The sequence below is a fragment of the Engystomops pustulosus genome, chromosome 1 (genome assembly GCF_040894005.1).
Source record: "Engystomops pustulosus chromosome 1, aEngPut4.maternal, whole genome shotgun sequence".
Classification (NCBI taxonomy): Eukaryota; Metazoa; Chordata; class Amphibia; order Anura; family Leptodactylidae; genus Engystomops; species Engystomops pustulosus.
In genome coordinates, this window is record NC_092411.1 from 297,177,010 (window position 1) to 297,194,545 (window position 17,536).

Here is a 17,536-nt window from a genome sequence, read left to right on the forward strand (position 1 = left end):
GCGTATAGCAGTGACTGCCGGTAATAACTGCAGCGTATAGCAGTGACTGCCGGTAATAACTGCAGCGTATAGCAGTGACTGCCGGTAATAACTGCAGCGTATAACAGTGACTGCCGGTAATAACTGCAGCGTATAACAGTGACTGCCGGTAATAACTGCAGCGTATAACGGTGACTGCCGGTAATAACTGCAGCGTATAACAGTGACTGCCGGTAATAACTGCAGTGTATAACGGTGACTGCCGGTAATAACTGCGGCGTATAACAGTGACTGCCGGTAATAACTGCAGCGTATAACAGTGACTGCCGGTAATAACTGCAGCGTATAACAGTGACTGCCGGTAATAACTGCAGCGTATAACGGTGACTGCCGGTAATAACTGCGGCGTATAACAGTGACTGCCAGTAATAACTGCAGCGTATAACAGTGACTGCCGGTAATAACTGCAGCGTATAACAGTGTCTAAACATCCTAAATAGCATATGCTAATTAAACATATCTGTCTGGCGGGTGGTCCAGGCCGGGGCCAGATATCTTCATCATTCAGGAGTGGAGCGGCTGTGCCAGAACCTGAAGAACAAGACTTACACAGAGTTGGGTTTGCCAATGAAATAAAATTTTCAAATTTCAACCCGTTTTTATGTTACACTATAAAGATAGTTTTTAACGTCTTACTTTAAATTGTTACTCAGTGTTATTGGTGTTTTAGCTCCCATCACTCAGTGATGGTCGGTGTAGGATTCCAGAGTGTGAGCGGCCACTTTCTAAGCAGACACTTCATGATCTCTCTGTGCTGTGAGATGCTGTGTGCTGACAATGTGCTTAGATTATCAGGGTCCAGGGTTATCTACACTTTTATTTAGCTTCTGAACATTTTAATAGTATCTGACACATAGAAAGAGATAGATTAGACAGATGAGACATGATGGGATCCATGAGATGCATGTAACATCTCTGCTCTGTCAGATTTGCTGTGCCTCCCTCTCCCTTCCCGGATTAAGAACTTATCTGCCTGTAGCTCGTAGTTCGCCTCACTGTGTGATGTGTTTGGCGGCAGGAAGTCAGTGTCTGTGTATCAGTGTGAGCTCCTCCTGGAATGCATGGGGAGGGGGCTCTAGGGTGGAGAGCAGAAAACAGCTCAGCTCATGCAGCTTCAGAGAGGAGAGCAAGATGGCTGCCGACTTTAACGTCAGAAGATCCAGGTTCGGAAACCAGACATTGTATACACCAGGACTGCATTATATCTGTGAGATGCTGTATTTTTTTTAATAACAGTGAAATAGAGAATGTGATATTTTGTTATCCTGAGTACATATAAGAAACTTGTCTTTGTGGGAGGAATACCCCTTTAAGCATTACCTAATTAAAGTGCCAAATGTGGTAAACGTTTGATTCACAAACAAACGAATAGCTTAGTAATTTGGATGATTAGAAAGCCGGCTCGCCTACGTAAGGGCTTGGTGTCACGCTGGTTCTTGGAACAGTCAGAGACCATTGGGCCCTGACACTAAACCCCCTTTCCAGTTGTCTCTGCCCGATTGCCTTACCTACCCTAAGCGGTAAGGAACAAGACGTCCCCTACCTGCGCCAAAGTGCGGACACAAAGACCAAACAAACATAAGAATGGTCGTCGAATACGAGTCACTCATAACCAAGAGGAGAATGAGGGGATCACCAAGTAAAGAGATGGTCAAGATAACAGGAAAGGATATTCCAGTGTTCATATTAAAAACACAACACAAGAAGCTGAAATGTCCGCATGTCCTCAGCCATATCGATCGCCTATTCCGTGGCCACAGATGACCAAACTCCTCAGGGGTGGAGCTAGGGTCTTATATAGTGTATAATATATAAATACTTGTTTTATGAGCAGAATCCATTGGCACATACTCTGAGGACTTTCCTGGCTGGACGTGTAGGATGTCTGGATGTATAAATCATCAGATACAGATACAGTGTCCAGAGAACTGATTGTAGATACCAAGGTAAATGAGATCATTCTGGAAACCCACAGATAACAAAACAAGGACATAGAAGAAGATTGTATTCGATTTCTACAGCTAATCAATGGCTGAATTACTAAATACTGAGGAGCTCAATGAACCTCATATAACATGAGGCGAGCACATTATTATGGGGTATCTCTAATGCCAGGACATGCATCTGCTTTCAGATTACAGATAGTAGTTACTATGTATTCAGATTATAATGTGTAACTCCATTCCAGGTGCCTTCAATTTCGGTCACAGATCCATAAAGGGTCCGGACTTTAGCCCGATACGGCACAACGAGATTGGCCTTCAATTTGAGTGAAGTTGGCCCCCCCACCTTGTTCAAATCAAACAAAATTGGTGTCAAGCGTTAGTGCTATGTTTGTGCAGCAAAAAATTTTAGTTTGTGCCGCTATCATTTTTAAGGTATGTTCAGGTTTTTAAGGTGTTTAGGATGAACTAGTAAAAAACAAACCTAGTGACACTTCCCTGGTTTGATCACCAGGGGGAGCTAGCAAACACATTGGGGCAGATTTATCAAGCAGTCTGAAAGTCAGAATATTTCCAGTTGCCCATGGCAACCAATCACAGCTCAGCTTTCATTTCACCAGTGCTCATGAATATTTTAAAGGGGAGCTGTGATTGGTTGCCATGGGCAATTGGAAATATTCTGACTTTCAGACACTTGATAAATCTGCCCCATTGTACTTTGGAAGAAATGAACTCTGATGACCTCTGGAAAAAAGTATGAATATATTATAGCGCCACAAACTGAAATTTTTGCTGCACAAACGTAGCACTAACGTTTGACACCAGTTTTGTTTGATTCGGTTAATGGGGGGGGGGGGCTGGTTGAACTTTTGAACTTTAATTTTTTGTTCATTTATTCAAAACAAAAGCAGCACAAACAAAAATTTGAGCAGCACAAACCAGCACATACGTAGCAGAATTGTTCAGTCCCAGTTTTGTTTGATTTGGGCAATGTGGGGGGGCTGGTTGACCTCTGATGACCTCTGATGACTTTCATTAAAATCTTAAAAACGATAGCGGCACAAACCAGCACAAACGTTTGACACCAATTTTGTTTGATTTGAACAAGGTGGGGGGGGGGGGGGCAACTTCACTCAGGTTGGCCTTCACCACCGATGCCACCACCCGTATGGCTTTACCGGGAGGAGCCTCCACATCGGCCGCCGCAGAAAACTCTTCCTGAATGAAGAGACAACAGTCTGCGGTCAGTTCTTCTCCCAGTAACATCAAGAAAAGCTAGAAGGCATACAATTTATACGAGAGGGGGGGGGGTAGGAAGGAAGAGATGGGATAAGAACAGAAGAGGAACTTGGGAGGACTACAAGAGGCCACAGGAAGGGTGAAAACAACGCAGCATAAAAAGGAAGAGGGAGAGACTTTCCTTTACCTCAGTCTCATTGTTCTTCATGAAGCTCCACTTGTGGTTATTGCCCCATTCTTAGCAATACATGGTACCCCAGCCATAAATCTAATGTCAGCACCAAGCTCAGAAGTAAATCCGTGTTCATGTGTAAATGAGATGAATTCCTTCACTTTCTTACGAAATCTGCCACAAGTAAGAGAATAAAAGTGAATATGTGTATAGCACCATCTATATACGTCTATATCACCTATAGAAACCAGACAAGACATTAACATGGTTATATGAAACTATCGGAGCAAGGGCCCTGCACACAAGAGCTTACAGTCTATGAATCGTTTTATCCTGCTGCTGTGTAACAAATTGTCTACCTAAAACTTTCTAGCTAAAACCTGTCTCGGCATGGTCCGGTGATGGACTGGCTTTGATGTATGACCGTTGGCAGATCCATAATATTTTGGTAGGAAGTTATATCTGGAAGTTATGAGCGGTAGGGTTACACATACAGATTTTCAAACAAATTTGTCAAACTGATAAAATACTCTTTTTGAGTTGGAAAGTGTATAGTGTCTAACCATATTGTCAGGGTCAAAGGTGGCGGAACCACTGAACCACCGCCAGCGAGTGGTTCAGTCTAAGTGGCACCCGATTCTCACCAGAGCCGCCGCAAAGTGGGTTGGATGTGCTGCGGCATCAAAAAGTGGATGGAAGAAAAATATTGGCTACACGTTTCAAGATATTACAATACGCCTCAATATGGTTGATTTTTGTCATTGTTGGTTAATGCTGCACGTCCCAGATAAATGTTGTGCAAAGTAGATAGATAACAGATCTAGGGAGGGGGGGACTTGTCAGCTCAGGTAGTCAGGCTCTTACACCTACGTGTAGTCATAATCAGTTCTTGCAAAAATCTTACGTATAATATCCTCTCCATCTTTATTGATATGACCATTATGTATTCTGTAGTTAAGGGAGACGCGTTTCAGCACTAGCATTGATCCCGTATGCAAATTCACTAGAACTAAATAAGAACCTCTTCTGTGCACCCGGGTGTAAAGGCCCCAAACTTTTTGACATCTTTTTAGCAAGATTTATCAAGAACATGCAGAATTCCACCATATTGATGTATCACGTTATTACAATATGTATCAAATTGGTCAACGTTGGTTAATTCTGCACATTCTTGATAAATCTCTCTAAAGCATACGTTTTGCATGTTATAGATTTGTGTGTACTTTATTTTAGTTTGTTAGCTAATTAAATGCTTAAACCCGCAAAGTGGATTATACAATATTTGTGAGCAACTTACAGGACTTGTTTCCTGGTGTTGGCAAATTCTGATTTTATGAATGAATATTATGATGTTTACTTGTAACCACAATTCAGGCTAAAGGTTCTGTCTATAGTGAGACAAATCCTTCATCATACACCACATGGACCGGGGTCCTCGCCAGTAGCGTAGACGTCGTAACACTCACGTGAAGGATTGCTTTGATGGGCCGCTGCTCTTTCTGTTATGAATGGTTTCTTCTGTGATCACTTCTGGGTTCTCTGAACTTCTTTCCCCTCGTTGAGGCAGAAATTCAAAGCTGATAATTTTACTGATCGTCTTGTCTTGTGTGAAAGAGAAGAAACTGAATTGATGGTAATTAAATCCTAAATGCTCAGCGTTACCCAGGTATCTATCGCCATTGGGAGTGGATCCACTGTATATGTTTCCTTTTTCCTTCTCTACAAACCATAGTTTTCCATCAGGAGAAAATAACATGGAAAGGCGGTTCTGGAGCCAGTCCCCTCCATCCAGTTCTCCGCAGGTCCTCAGCCAGTCCTCATAATTTGTTGTCGTCGGTGGTTTTCCTTTCACAAGTTTTTTTTCATTGGTTACTGAGTACAGATCACTGGATTCTGGATCAAAGAAGAAGGCTTCACTCTTATTCCAACCTATTGGAATGAAACTATTAAAATGGTTGCTCCAAATGTTATTGTTATGCCCTATCTACAGGCTAACTGTTAGGGTTGGGTAACACAGAAGACAGGGGATAGTGTGCCCTGAGCTTGCCCCAACCTCTGTCCCTTCCTATAGCCCCCCCACGCTAAACCGTGGGGCGACTACCTGAAGACTCGAAATACACTGATAAGTGTGGGAAGGGAAACACAAACAGACTGACAAACATAAAACACAAAAGAGGTAAACTAGCCGGAGTCACAACGAGAGAGTATGTCAATAACAAAGTCAGAAGGCAAAACGTCAATGTCAAAAACTAGCCGGGGTCACAACGATACAGATACAGAGCAAGTCAAACCTAATGCTGAGAGCGAGTGGAGAAGGGATTTCAAACACTGGCACAGGTGACTAGTGAAGCTGCAATATATACAGCCAGAACCTGATAGGAGCTGAACAACTACTGAGAATTAACCCCTCATGGTGCAGAATAACCAAGCACAATAGAAGGCACCATGCAGAGGTACCACAAGTCCCAGCAGTTCAGAACACAACTCCTAGACAGTGTGAAGTCTTAGCAGCCACTGCCTGGGGCACACGACAGAGACCGCTGGTAGTTGGCGAGAGGTGGAGTATGCACTGGAGGTCGGAGAACGCTGCTAGCACCACCAGAAGAACCAGAAGTCCCATCATTCTCCCTTGCGACCCTGACAGTCCCCCCCCCCTGACGGGGGGCCTTCGGACCCCTAGATTGTAAAGATGGCTTCTGAGGATAGGCCTGATGAGTTACTGTGGAGCATGAACATCTCTAGCCGGAACCCAAGACTTATCCTCAGGACCAAAACCTTTCCAATAGACCAGGTACTCCAGTGAGTTACCTACCCATCTGGAATTCACGAAACAGGCTCAACATAGCGCTTCAGAAGACTCTTATGGAAGGTGTTATGGACCCGCCACCCTGCTGGAAGAGTAATCTTGAAGGAATGGTTAACAATTTGAGTAACAACAAACGGACCTACAAACCTGGGCGCAAACTTCAAAGAGGGGACCTTCAATTTAAGGTTTGGGGATAACCATACTTTATCCCCCACCACAAACGTATCAGAGTTAGTGCGCCTTCTTTCAGCCTGTTGGACCATAGAATTTTGTGCCCTCTGAATATTCTACTGGACTTGTGACCAGAGCGTGCGCAACTTGGATGTAATAGCTTCCGCTCGAGGAATATTAGAGACAGGCACAGATGAAAACCATAATTGCAGAAAAACGGAGATACCTGTGTGGACGAACTACAGTGATTGTTAATAGCAAATTCTGCCAACGGAAGGAATTTCACCCACTGGTCCTGACTGTCCGAGACAAAGAGTCGCAGATATTGAATCATCTCCTGATTCATTCTCTCGGACTGAAACGCCGACGAGAACGACAAATCAACTTCCAGTCTAGAACAAAATGCTCGCCAAAATCTGGAATCAAATTGTACGCCCCTATCTGACACAATATCATCTGGTATACCATGGAGGCGTACAATATTCTGTATAAACAATTCAGCCAATTCTTCAGCTGAAGGTAACTTTTTCAATGGAACAAAGTGTCCCATCTTAGAGAAACGGTCCACTACCACCCAAATCACTGTATAACCTTGGGATGCTGGCAGATCAGTGACAAAATCCATAGACACTTTAGACCATGGCCTGGTGGGAACTGGAAGCGGAAGAAGAGGCCCCTCAGGACGTCTCCTGGGAGTCTTTCCTCGCGCACAGACCTGACAGGCTTGGACAAATGCGTGCACATCCTTAGTCATGCAAGGCCACCAGTAACTTCTCTTTAAGAGATCCAAGGTACTCCGCATTCCCGGATGACCTGCCAACACCGAGCAATGCGTCTCCTCCAACACTCTCAAATGACAAGAAAGAGGAACAAATAATTTGCCTTCCGGAAGGTCTTTAGGTGCAGATCTTTGTCCTGCTAAAATTTGGAGAGGTGGGAGGAGACAGCCGCCAGCACAACACCTGGAGACAAAATATTTCTGTCAGTAGCCTCTGGAAGCTCAGGAGTCCCGATGTTACGGGACAAGGCATCAGCCTTCACATTTTTTGACCCAGGTCGGTAGGTGACCACAAAATTAAAACGAGAGAAAAACAAGGCCCACCTAGCCTGACATGAGTTTAAACGCTTAGCAGTGTCCAAATATACTAAGTTCTTATGATCCGTGAGCACACTTAATGGCAAGGAGCTCTCGATTACCAATATCATAATTCCTCTCACAAGAAGAAAACTTTCTAGAGAAATATGCACAGGGTCTGAGTCTGGTGAGAGTGGAGGACCCCTGAGACAACACTGCACCTACTCCAACCTCGGAGGCATCTACCTCCGGTTGAGAGAGGTCAGGTTGAACCAAAACTGGGGCTGACGAGAATGCCGCTTTTAGAGTTTCAAACGCAGAGCAAGCAGCAGGGGACCAATTACTCGGATCAGCACCCTTACGGGTTAAATCCGTGAGGGGTTTGGCGATCACGGAAAAATTCTTAATAAAGTTCCGATAATAGTTAGCGAAACCTAAAAAACGTTGTAAGGCCTTAAGATTGGTAGGCCGAACCCAGTCCATGAGCGCCTGAACCTTACTCGGATCCATCTGTACATCAGAGGGAGTAAGAACATAACCTAAGAAGGAAACCTTCTGGACGCAAAAAACACACTTTTCCAGTTTAGCGAAGAGGTGGTTTTTGCATAACCTGGTAAGTACTTGGCGGAGATGTTGCTGGTGTGAAACCATATCAGGAGAGAAAATCTAAATATCGTCTAGATACACCACCATAAACACACCGATGTAATCATGAAAGATGGAGTTCATAAACCCTTGGAACACCGCTGGGGCATTACTCAAACCAAAGGGCATAACCAGGTATTCAAAGTGTCCCAAAGGTGTATTAAATGCGGTTTTCCACTCATCCCCTTCTCGGATCCGAATCAGATTATAAGCCCCTCTGAGATCTAATTTAGAGAAAACTTGGGCCCCAGAAACCTGATTTAAGAGATCCGGGATCAAGGGGAGAGGACCTGAGTTTTTTACCGTTATCTTATTTAATTCTCAATAATCAATACACGGCCGTAAACCACCATCTTTCTTCTCAACAAAAAAGAACCCGGCCCCAGTGGGCGACCCAGAGGGACGGATATGTCCGATTGCCAAACTCTCATCAATATATCTCTTCAGTGCCTCCCGTTCTGGTACTGACAGGTTTTATATATACGACCCTTAGGCAATCTAGCATCAGGAAGAAGGTCAATTTTACAATCAAACTCCCTGTGAGGAGGAAGGACTTAGGACAAGGGTTTTGAAAACACATCTGAGTAATCAGAGAGAAAACCTGGAAGACTCTGATCTTCCGCCACCACTGTACATAATGAAACTCTGGTCAGGTGATCCTTACAGTGAGGACCCCAATGAACCAGCTCCAGAATTTCCCAATTAATTACCGGATTATGGATCTGGAGCCAGGGTAGACCAAGAATGACATTTTCAGACACGTTTTCCATAACTAGGAAAGAACACCATTCTTCATGCATAGCTCCTACCATAAGCTTTATCTGCGGGGTTCGGAATTTGATCAACCCTGCCTGTAGAGGGGTCAAATCCGCACCCGACATCTGGATAGGAGTGGACAAAGGAATCAATGACATGAAAAACTGAGAGACAAAATTATAATCAATGAAATTAGTTGCAGCGCCTGAATCCAAGAAGGCGCGACCAGTGCAGGAAACAGACTGAAACTTAACCGTACAAGGTAAATACATTCTAGACACAATTGGGAGTACCTGAGCTCCTAAGCAGAAACCAAGATGGCGTCTTATTCGATGTTGCTTCCGCTGTGCAGGAGAGATGCTATCCAGCTCTATTCTGGACTGCCTGGAGACAGACTGGCCGCTGGCTGACAGGGGACACCCGGATCTGGATCTTGGGCGACGATCAACTCGGATGACCAGAGTCATAGCTTCATCTAATGTCTGAGGCTCGGCATAAGCTAAGACTAAGTCCTGTACTCGGTCTGACAGTCCGGACATAAATTGGTCTTTTAGGGCGCAGTCATTCCATTGCGAGTCAGTCACATACTGTCTGAACTGGGCACAATAATCTTCTGCTGTCCGTTTTCCCTGACACAGAGATCTAAGGTGGGAAACTGCAAGTGCTTGGCGGTCAGGTTCGTCATAAATCTGGCCTAAAGCAGAAAAAAAAGCGTCAAGAGAAGAGCGGGATGGAGAGTCAGGTGGGAGAGAAAAGGCCCAATTTTGCGGATCCCCGCGCAAAAGGGAAATGACCACGCCCACCCTTTGTGTCTCGGTGCCCGATGAGTGAGGGCGTAAAGAAAAATAAAGTTTACATCCCTCCCTAAATGAAAAAAAATTTCTTATGGTCATCAAAAAACATGTCAGGGAGAGGAACCTTAGGTTCTGGTGCAGGTGGTGGTGGAGCCTGCGGTGTTGTCTGCCCCGAAACCTGCATTTGAAGACGGGCAGACAGACTCTGAACATGCTGAGTTAGGGTCTGGACCTGAGCGACCACAGCGGACAAAGGCTCCATGGAAGGAGTGAATGTAGCAGGTCGGATACAGGATGCAGACCAACGTGTGGCCATTGTTTCAGACTGACAAACATAAAACACAAAAGAATAGTAAACTAGCCGGAATCACAACGAGAGGGAACGTCAATAGCAAAATCAGTAGGCAAAGAGTCAATGTCAAAAACTAGCCGAGGTCACAGCGATACAGATACAGATACTGAGCAAGTCACACCTAATGCAGAGAGCGAGTGATGAAGGGATCTCACACACTGGCACAGGTGACTAGTGAGGCTGCAATTTATGCAGCCAGAACTCCACCTCCAGAACCTGATAGGAGCTGGACAACTTCTGGGAATTAACCCCTCATGGTGCAGAATAACCAAGCACAATAGCAGGCACCATGCAGAGGTACCACAACTCCCAGCAGTCCAGAACACAACTCCTAGACAGCGCGAGATCTTAGCAGCCGCTGCCTGGGGCGCACAACAGAGACCGCTGGTAGTGGGCGAGAGGTGGGGTTTGCGCGGATACCCGCCGGTGGTCAGAGAACGCTGCTAGCACCACCAGAAGAACCAGAAGTCCCAGCATTCTCCCTAGCGGACCTGACACTAACAATTTGATCGGAGAGGGTCAGACCACAGTAAACCCCACTGATCACAAGAATGGGGGTTGAATTCTGGCTAATAAATGGCCACCTATACAGAGCACAGCACGGGGGTATTTCTGACCCTATTATTCATCGTCCATGTGGACTGACAAGAACATGGCTGACATTATGCAGTTTTCCTATCACCGCAGCCCGCTCAGGATAATTGTCATGATAACTATTTGGCGGTAAACCGATTTTCATGGTTCCGTCCTTGGTAACAGTCAGCAACAGGGTCTCTAGAATACAAATCATGAAATGTCACTAGAGCTAATTATAGATCAGTAAAACGCCTATCTCACATAGTTAGGTAACAGATATGGACGCTATTTGGATGTACTGGGGGTAGAGGTGTTTATTCATGAAGCTTATTATGGTTGTGTGTGTCTTGGATGGTAGATATGGGGCAGTTGGGGGCAGGTGGCCCCTGGAAGTGGTCTTCCTCCTTCAGCGGAAGTTATGTTTGAGTTAGGCTCCAAAATGTTAGATAGTGACATAGTAATGACTCCTTACCTCTCCCTGCCTGCCCATGTCAGAGAGTCTCAGTGGGGAACTGTTTCGGAGCTGTGCAAAGATCCGGCAATGTGGTTCCCAGGATGGTGATTAGTGTTGTGTGAAGGCCACAGCCTATACAGAGGTGACGTCACCATCTTATGAGCTGATGTGGTCAGTTCTGAGGAATCTTCTAGGTCATTCAGAATAGCCGGAGCATAAGTGGTGCTTTGACTGAACCCCAGGACCTGTGTGGGCCGTTCTTATTGAAGGTCCATGTGCAATATTCCTTTAATGCTCCTCTACAATCTTGTCACGGTGATTTCTAGTGGTGGCAGTGGGATACTACAACCCTCGGCATCCTATGAGTTGATGATGTACAAACGACAATATCCCTCAAGGTGAACGAATTGCGCTGCCACAAAATCTACTACGCTCTTTCATCATATAATCACCAGCTCTATTGGGCGCCATTGGTTCCTCAGCTCTGGGTCTCTCGGAATATGGAATGTCAATCTTCTATGCTCAGGATCAATCTTCTATCACTGCGGGAACCTGAGTAGATGAATTATTCTGGATATGACGGATCTGGAGTCTTATAGAGAAGATATAAGAGAGGGTGAAGGCTTATACACAGTTTACTACATTAGAACCAGTTTAAAACCCATTGGGGACGACTAAGGCCTAAATTATACACAACTGAGTAATGCAAAAAAACTTTTCCATCACCCAAAAATTGTCTTGTGATCCCCCCCGTATCTACTGACATGTATAAGAAACACACTGCAGTAAAGCAGTTGAGCCCCAGGTGCTCAGGGCAGAGCCTAAGCTACACCCCGGGGCCAGCCTCTCCCAGACGGGTCTCATTGGCGGATGCCTGTGCATCCAATGAAGCTTTGCAGACACTTATCTGTTTACCTGGGGTTTTGGCTCCTATCCAGTGCCCCTCCCAAGCCCCTGGCTCTGTTTGAAGACTGCAGCCTATTCAATTGTTATCTACTGCTGGTGAGGGCTTCAGCTGGATCACGTCAACACCAGCCGGCTCCTCAGAGGCCTACACATTACACCATACACCCGACTGTGGGGTCCCTGCAACAGCTCCAGGTACTTATAGCTACAAGGCCCCATTCCTCCTTTATTGGCCCCCGCCTAACCTGAATCAGAACCCCAACCTATGATCCAGAGGAGAAGGTGGACTCTCCTAAAGCAGCAGACCACTTTGTTTGCTTACTCCCAGATGCCTCTGAGCCTGACCTTATTATTCATAGAGCTCATCGCCTGCCCAAACCCAAAACGCTGTCACCATCTACTCCAAGAGATTCTTAATTAGGCTGGGGGACACCGCACCTCACACATACTCTGCTGCGACTCAACATACCCGCACTTTTTCAATGGTAGTAAAATCTATTACTTTATTAACGTTAAGGGTCCGAATCCCCTAGTAAGCAGTCCATGCGGTGGTCTGCAGCTTGTAAATCTCAGGCGGACATCATGGTGGTCCCAGAACCTCACTTATACTCTGATGATTGTGGAAAGGTTTTCCCATAATTATTCCTGCTCTGCCGATAGCCGAGCCATGTGTCCAGAGCTTCTAGAGATACAGTTAATGTTCGGGGACAGATAGCTGATGACAGAGGTCGCTCTATAATACTTATAAACAACATTGAATATACAATAGTAGTGGTTTATAATCCCAATGAAACACAATGGGGCTCATTTACTAAGGGTCCGAACACAGCATTTCCTTCGGGTTTCGTGTTCTTTTTCCGTTTTGCCCCGGGTTTTTGGCATACTCGATCGGATTGTGGCACATCGGCGCCGGCTTGCATGCGACACAAATCGGGGGCGTGGCCATTGGATAACCCGACTGATTCGGACAAACCACGGAATTTAAAAAGCAAATTGTGACGCAAGATCAGAACTCACATGCACCGGGAAGAAGAAGGTGAACTCTGCGGAGGAAGCAAAATGTATATCTATGTGAATGTATCCACTTTGGCCCTTAGAAATGATATAGTCATCTTTGGATACGACCACTACAGCACTCTGCCATCGGTGGCCAAGCATGCTGTTTTGGGGCCTGACCGATCACCTGGATTCATCAATCATTACTACAGACAGATGTGGGACATGCAGTAACTCCCGGACATTTCATATAGAAAATAATTACTTTATTTGTGGTGGTCGTATCCAAGGACAACAATCTTGTTTATAAGGAGCCATTTGGCTACTTTTATGGGAATTTTTTTTCACACAGAACATTTTATTTTATAACATCACATTGAAGAAATGTATTTATATGGCAGATGAATTTAAAATTAATGGGAATGTCAAGTCCCAGATGAGAAAACCCTTTAACCTCCGGAGCTCGCAGAGGCTACTCCACGCCCTCAAGTAGCCTCTGCAGATAATATGCATAAAGATATAATGCAGTTTATCAACTGAAAGGTTTCGTGTTAAAGGATAAGGAACACCTGGGAGATCTACCGCATGTAACTACTAATAGCAGCAGCTTCCAGGCAGGAGATTTAAGGCCCCAGCTGTTTGCGCTTTAAAGGGGTTTTGTCTCTAAATATATTTATTCCCCATACACAGAATAGACAGTGAATGTCTGATGGTGGAGGTCCTAGCAGAACAGTGAGAGGTAAGTTGACCCCAGAAGTCCCATAGAAATCAATGGTCGGCAATGTAGGACGAGTCATGTGGGGATAATAAACCACAACATGGGACAAACATCTCCGGTCAGTGAGAGTTTCTATCAGCACTGAACACATAGAAAGATATTTTACCCCACCCATGGGATGACATGCACCCGGCCATTCCTAGAAGTTTATCTGATGTTGTCAGGGTTGATCCAGGACACATATGTTCAGAGTCTTCAGTGGTCTCCATTCCTGTACAGAGACCCTTCACATGTGGTTGGGACAATAACAAGTGTCATATACAACGACAGAAAACACAGGGAAACCTCTGCCTCTTCCATCCAGTGACTGCAGGTGACGTGTCCTCGGACTCTAGTGGTTTCTATCTTCTCCAATAGCTCCAGTGTCACCAGCCAAGTGTCCTCTACGTCCTCTCCATCCTACTACGTGTCCTCCATCCTACTACGTGTCCGCCCTCCTACTACGTGTCCTCCATCCTACATGTCCTCCATCCTACTGTGTCCTCCATCCTACTACGTGTCCTCCATCCTACTACATGTCCTCCATCCTACTACGTGTCCTCCATCCTACTACATGTCCTCCATCCTACTATGTGTCCTCCATCCTACTACGTGTCCTCCATCCTACATGTCCTCCATCCTACTACGTGTCCTCCATCATACTACATGTCCTCCATCCTACTATGTGTCCTCCATCCTACTACATGTCCTCCATCCTACTACGTGTCCTCCATCCTACTACGTGTCCGCCCTCCTACTACGTGTCCTCCATCCTACTACGTGTCCTCCATCCTACTACATGTCCTCCATCCTACTACGTGTCCTCCATCCTACTACGTGTCCTACATCCTACTACGTGTCCTCCATCCTACTATGTGTCCTCCATCCTACATGTCCTCCCCCCTCCTATGTGTCCTCCATCCTACTACGTGTCCTCCATCCTACTACGTGTCCTACATCCTACTATGTGTCCTCCATCCTACTATGTGTCCTCCATCCTACTACGTGTCCTCCCTCCTCCTATGTGTCCTCCATCCTCCTATGTGTCCTCCATCCTACTACGTGTCCTCCATCCTACTACGTGTCCTCCATCCTACTACGTGTCCTCCATCCTACTACGTGTCCTCCATCCTACTACGTGTCCTCCCTGTAGAGTTTACCACAAACACGTCTTATCTTCTTCATTGTCCCTACATCTTGAGTTATCCTGCGGCCACCCCTAGCAAATACTGTAATAGAGCTACACAGAAAGTCCTCCTGAAATACTAGTAACACAAATAATAAAGGCTTATAAACAATTGTGAAGTGGAACTAAATTTATTGGATATTTTAAACTTTTGTAAGAAATAATGAACTGATAAGTTGGGGGTGTAATATTATCCGGCCCCTTAGGTTTATACTCTGTGGCTGGGATTACAGCTGTAGGCGCTCGGGGTATCAGGTCTCTATCAGTTCTGCACATGGAGAGGCTGAAGTTCTTCCTGTTCTTCCCTGGAGAAGAGCCGGAGCTCAGGGAGGTTGGATGAAGCGTCTGTGAGCAGCAGTTCCGGCTCTTTCCTCAGATTCTCCATTGGATTGGGGTCCGGATGTGACTCGTTCCATCACCTGGAGACGGATATTTTTGAACCTTCCAGTGTAGATTCTGCTTTATATTTGGGATCTTTGTCTTGTTGGAAGATAAATCTCCGTCCCAGTCTCAGGTCTTTTCCAGACTCCAACAGGTTTTCTTCCAGAATTGTTGTGGATTTTTCTCCATCTTCCCTGTCCCTGCTGAAGAAAAGCCCAAACCATGATGCTGTGGGGATGGTGCCCCCACCATGTGTGACAGTGGGGATGGTGCCCCCGCCATGTGTGACAGTGGGGATGGTGCCCCCACCATGTGTGACAGTGGGGATGGTGCCCCCACCATGTGTGACAGTGGGGATGGTGCCCCCGCCATGTGTGACAGTGGGGATGGTGCCCCTGCCATGTGTGACAGTGGGGATGGAGCCTCCACCATGTGTGACAGTGGGGATGGTGCCCCCCACCATGTGTGACAGTGTTGATGGTGCCCCCCACCATGTGTGACAGTGGTGATGGTGCCCCCCACCATGTGTGACAGTGGGGATGGTGCCTCTACCATATGTGACAGTGGGGATGGAGCCTCCACCATGTGTGACAGTGGGGATGGTGCCTCCACCATGTGTGACAGTGGGGATGGTGCCCCCACCATGTGTGACAGTGGGGATGGTGCCTCCCACCATGTGTGACAGTGTTGATGGTGCCTCTACCATATGTGACAGTGTGGATGGAGCCTCCACCATGTGTGACAGTGGGGATGGTGCCCCCGCCATGTGTGACAGTGGGGATGGTGTCTCCACCATGTGTGACAGTGGGGATGGTGCCCCCCACCATGTGTGACAGTGGTGATGGTGCCTCCACCATGTGTGACAGTGGGGATGGTGCCCCCCACCATGTGTGACAGTGTTGATGGTGCCTCCACCATGTGAGACAGTGGTGGTGCCTCCACCATGTGTGACAGTGGGGATGGTGCCCCCCACCATGTGTGACAGTGGGGATGGTGCCCCCACCATGTGTGACAGTGGGGATGGTGCCCCCACCATGTGTGACAGTGAGGATGGCTTCTTTGCTGCCCTCCTTGACACCAGGCCTTGCTCCAGGAGTCTCCGCAGTGTCACAGTGCGTGCAGATGCCTCACACCTGCTGCTGCCATTCCTGAGCTCTGCGATGCTGGGAGCCCCATCCCCAAGCTTAGACACTTGTAAGAGATGCTCCTGGCACTGGCTGGTCCTTCTTGGGCTCCTGGAGGATTTTTACATGCACCGGGAAGAAGAAGGTGAACTCCGGGGACCTGAGCAGGGAAGTGACACATGCAGGATATCGGGCGCAGGATCTTAGTGACTCCCCGCACAGCGCATTATACACGGACAGTGCACTTACATGCACCCGGAAGAAGAAGGTGAACTCCTGGGACCTGAGCGGGGAAGCGACACATGCAGGATATCGGGCGCACGATCTTAGTGAATTGCGGCACAGGGCTTTATATACGGACAATGCACTTTCTGTGCTTCTTATTGTTCAACTTTTTCCAATAGGTCATCTAGATTTTCACAGAACTCGTATCTAGTGGCTTCAAAGTTCTCTCTTATCTTCTGCGATGGTTTAAGTTACGTTTAGGTCGTAAAAGCTTGATCTTCGATAAAACGTGGACTCTTATTCCTGTACATCTGAGCTCTGGGTAACGGTGCATTTGCTTAGGTCCAATGACAGAGGAATCCACAGAGGCGTTTGTGGACAGGCTGTTATCTATTCAGGTGATACTGACCCTTCAAGACAGGAGTGCGGCTGGAGAAGCCATGTGCTTGTAGGATGGTGGACAGCTCTGAGCTTACAGACTATGGGGGACATTTATGGATATTCGCAGCAGCTTCCTCCTCTTAGTGTATCGGGGCAGGAGGCTAAGCGGCATTTATTCTTCGTCCGACAGGGCTTGGCGTAGCGCTCCGGCGCAGGGACAGTAACGCCCCACGCTGGCCCATTCCTGGCCGGTTGAGCCCCCCCACTCACGTTCCACTACCGTGAAGGAGGCGGTGAGGGCAAAATAGTCGCAAGTGCTAGAAATAACCTGGCATTTGCGATTATTTCGGGGCATGATAAATGTGCCCCTATGTGTCATTTGCAGACACTGCAGATTTATCTTTTCTTTTGACTATTCTGCCACCGACGTACGTCTAGAGAAGTCCCTGAAGAGTGTGAGCAGCATCTCTGTACAAGTGAATGGTAGATGTCTGCTACAGAAGGCGCAGGGAAGGAGGATATGACATCACAGGAAGGGAGGAGTAACTCGAGAGCAAA

The 17,536-nt window shown here is 46.6% G+C and overlaps 2 protein-coding genes across 2 annotated transcripts in view; one reads left to right on the forward strand and one right to left on the reverse strand.

The window, feature by feature from the left end:
• LOC140084121 (uncharacterized) overlaps window positions 1–17,536 on the forward strand; it is an 88,415-nt gene that overhangs the window by 2,051 nt on the left and 68,828 nt on the right. The window lies entirely within an intron of this gene.
• LOC140064112 (uncharacterized) lies at window positions 2,191–17,333 on the reverse strand. The gene is made up of 7 exons (XM_072110664.1): window positions 17,249–17,333; window positions 10,675–10,766; window positions 6,206–6,209; window positions 4,860–5,322; window positions 3,440–3,567; window positions 3,126–3,232; window positions 2,191–2,298 (listed from the first exon to the last, which is right to left on the reverse strand). Exons 1-7 carry the CDS (start codon window positions 17,331–17,333, stop codon window positions 2,191–2,193), a joined length of 987 nt encoding a protein of 328 aa, XP_071966765.1.

Excerpts from the sequence above, each read along its gene's own strand:
- LOC140064112 (XM_072110664.1), bottom strand. The coding sequence starts at position 17,333 with ATGCCCCGAAATAATCGCAAATGCCAGGTTATTTCTAGCACTTGCGAC. Across the intron at positions 3,568-4,859 it reads CCATCAAAGCAATCCTTCAC|ATTTCGTAAGAAAGTGAAGG; the intron begins GTGAGTGTTACG and ends TACTTGTGGCAG. Across the intron at positions 3,233-3,439 it reads GAATGGGGCAATAACCACAA|AACTGACCGCAGACTGTTGT; the intron begins GTGGAGCTTCAT and ends TACTGGGAGAAG.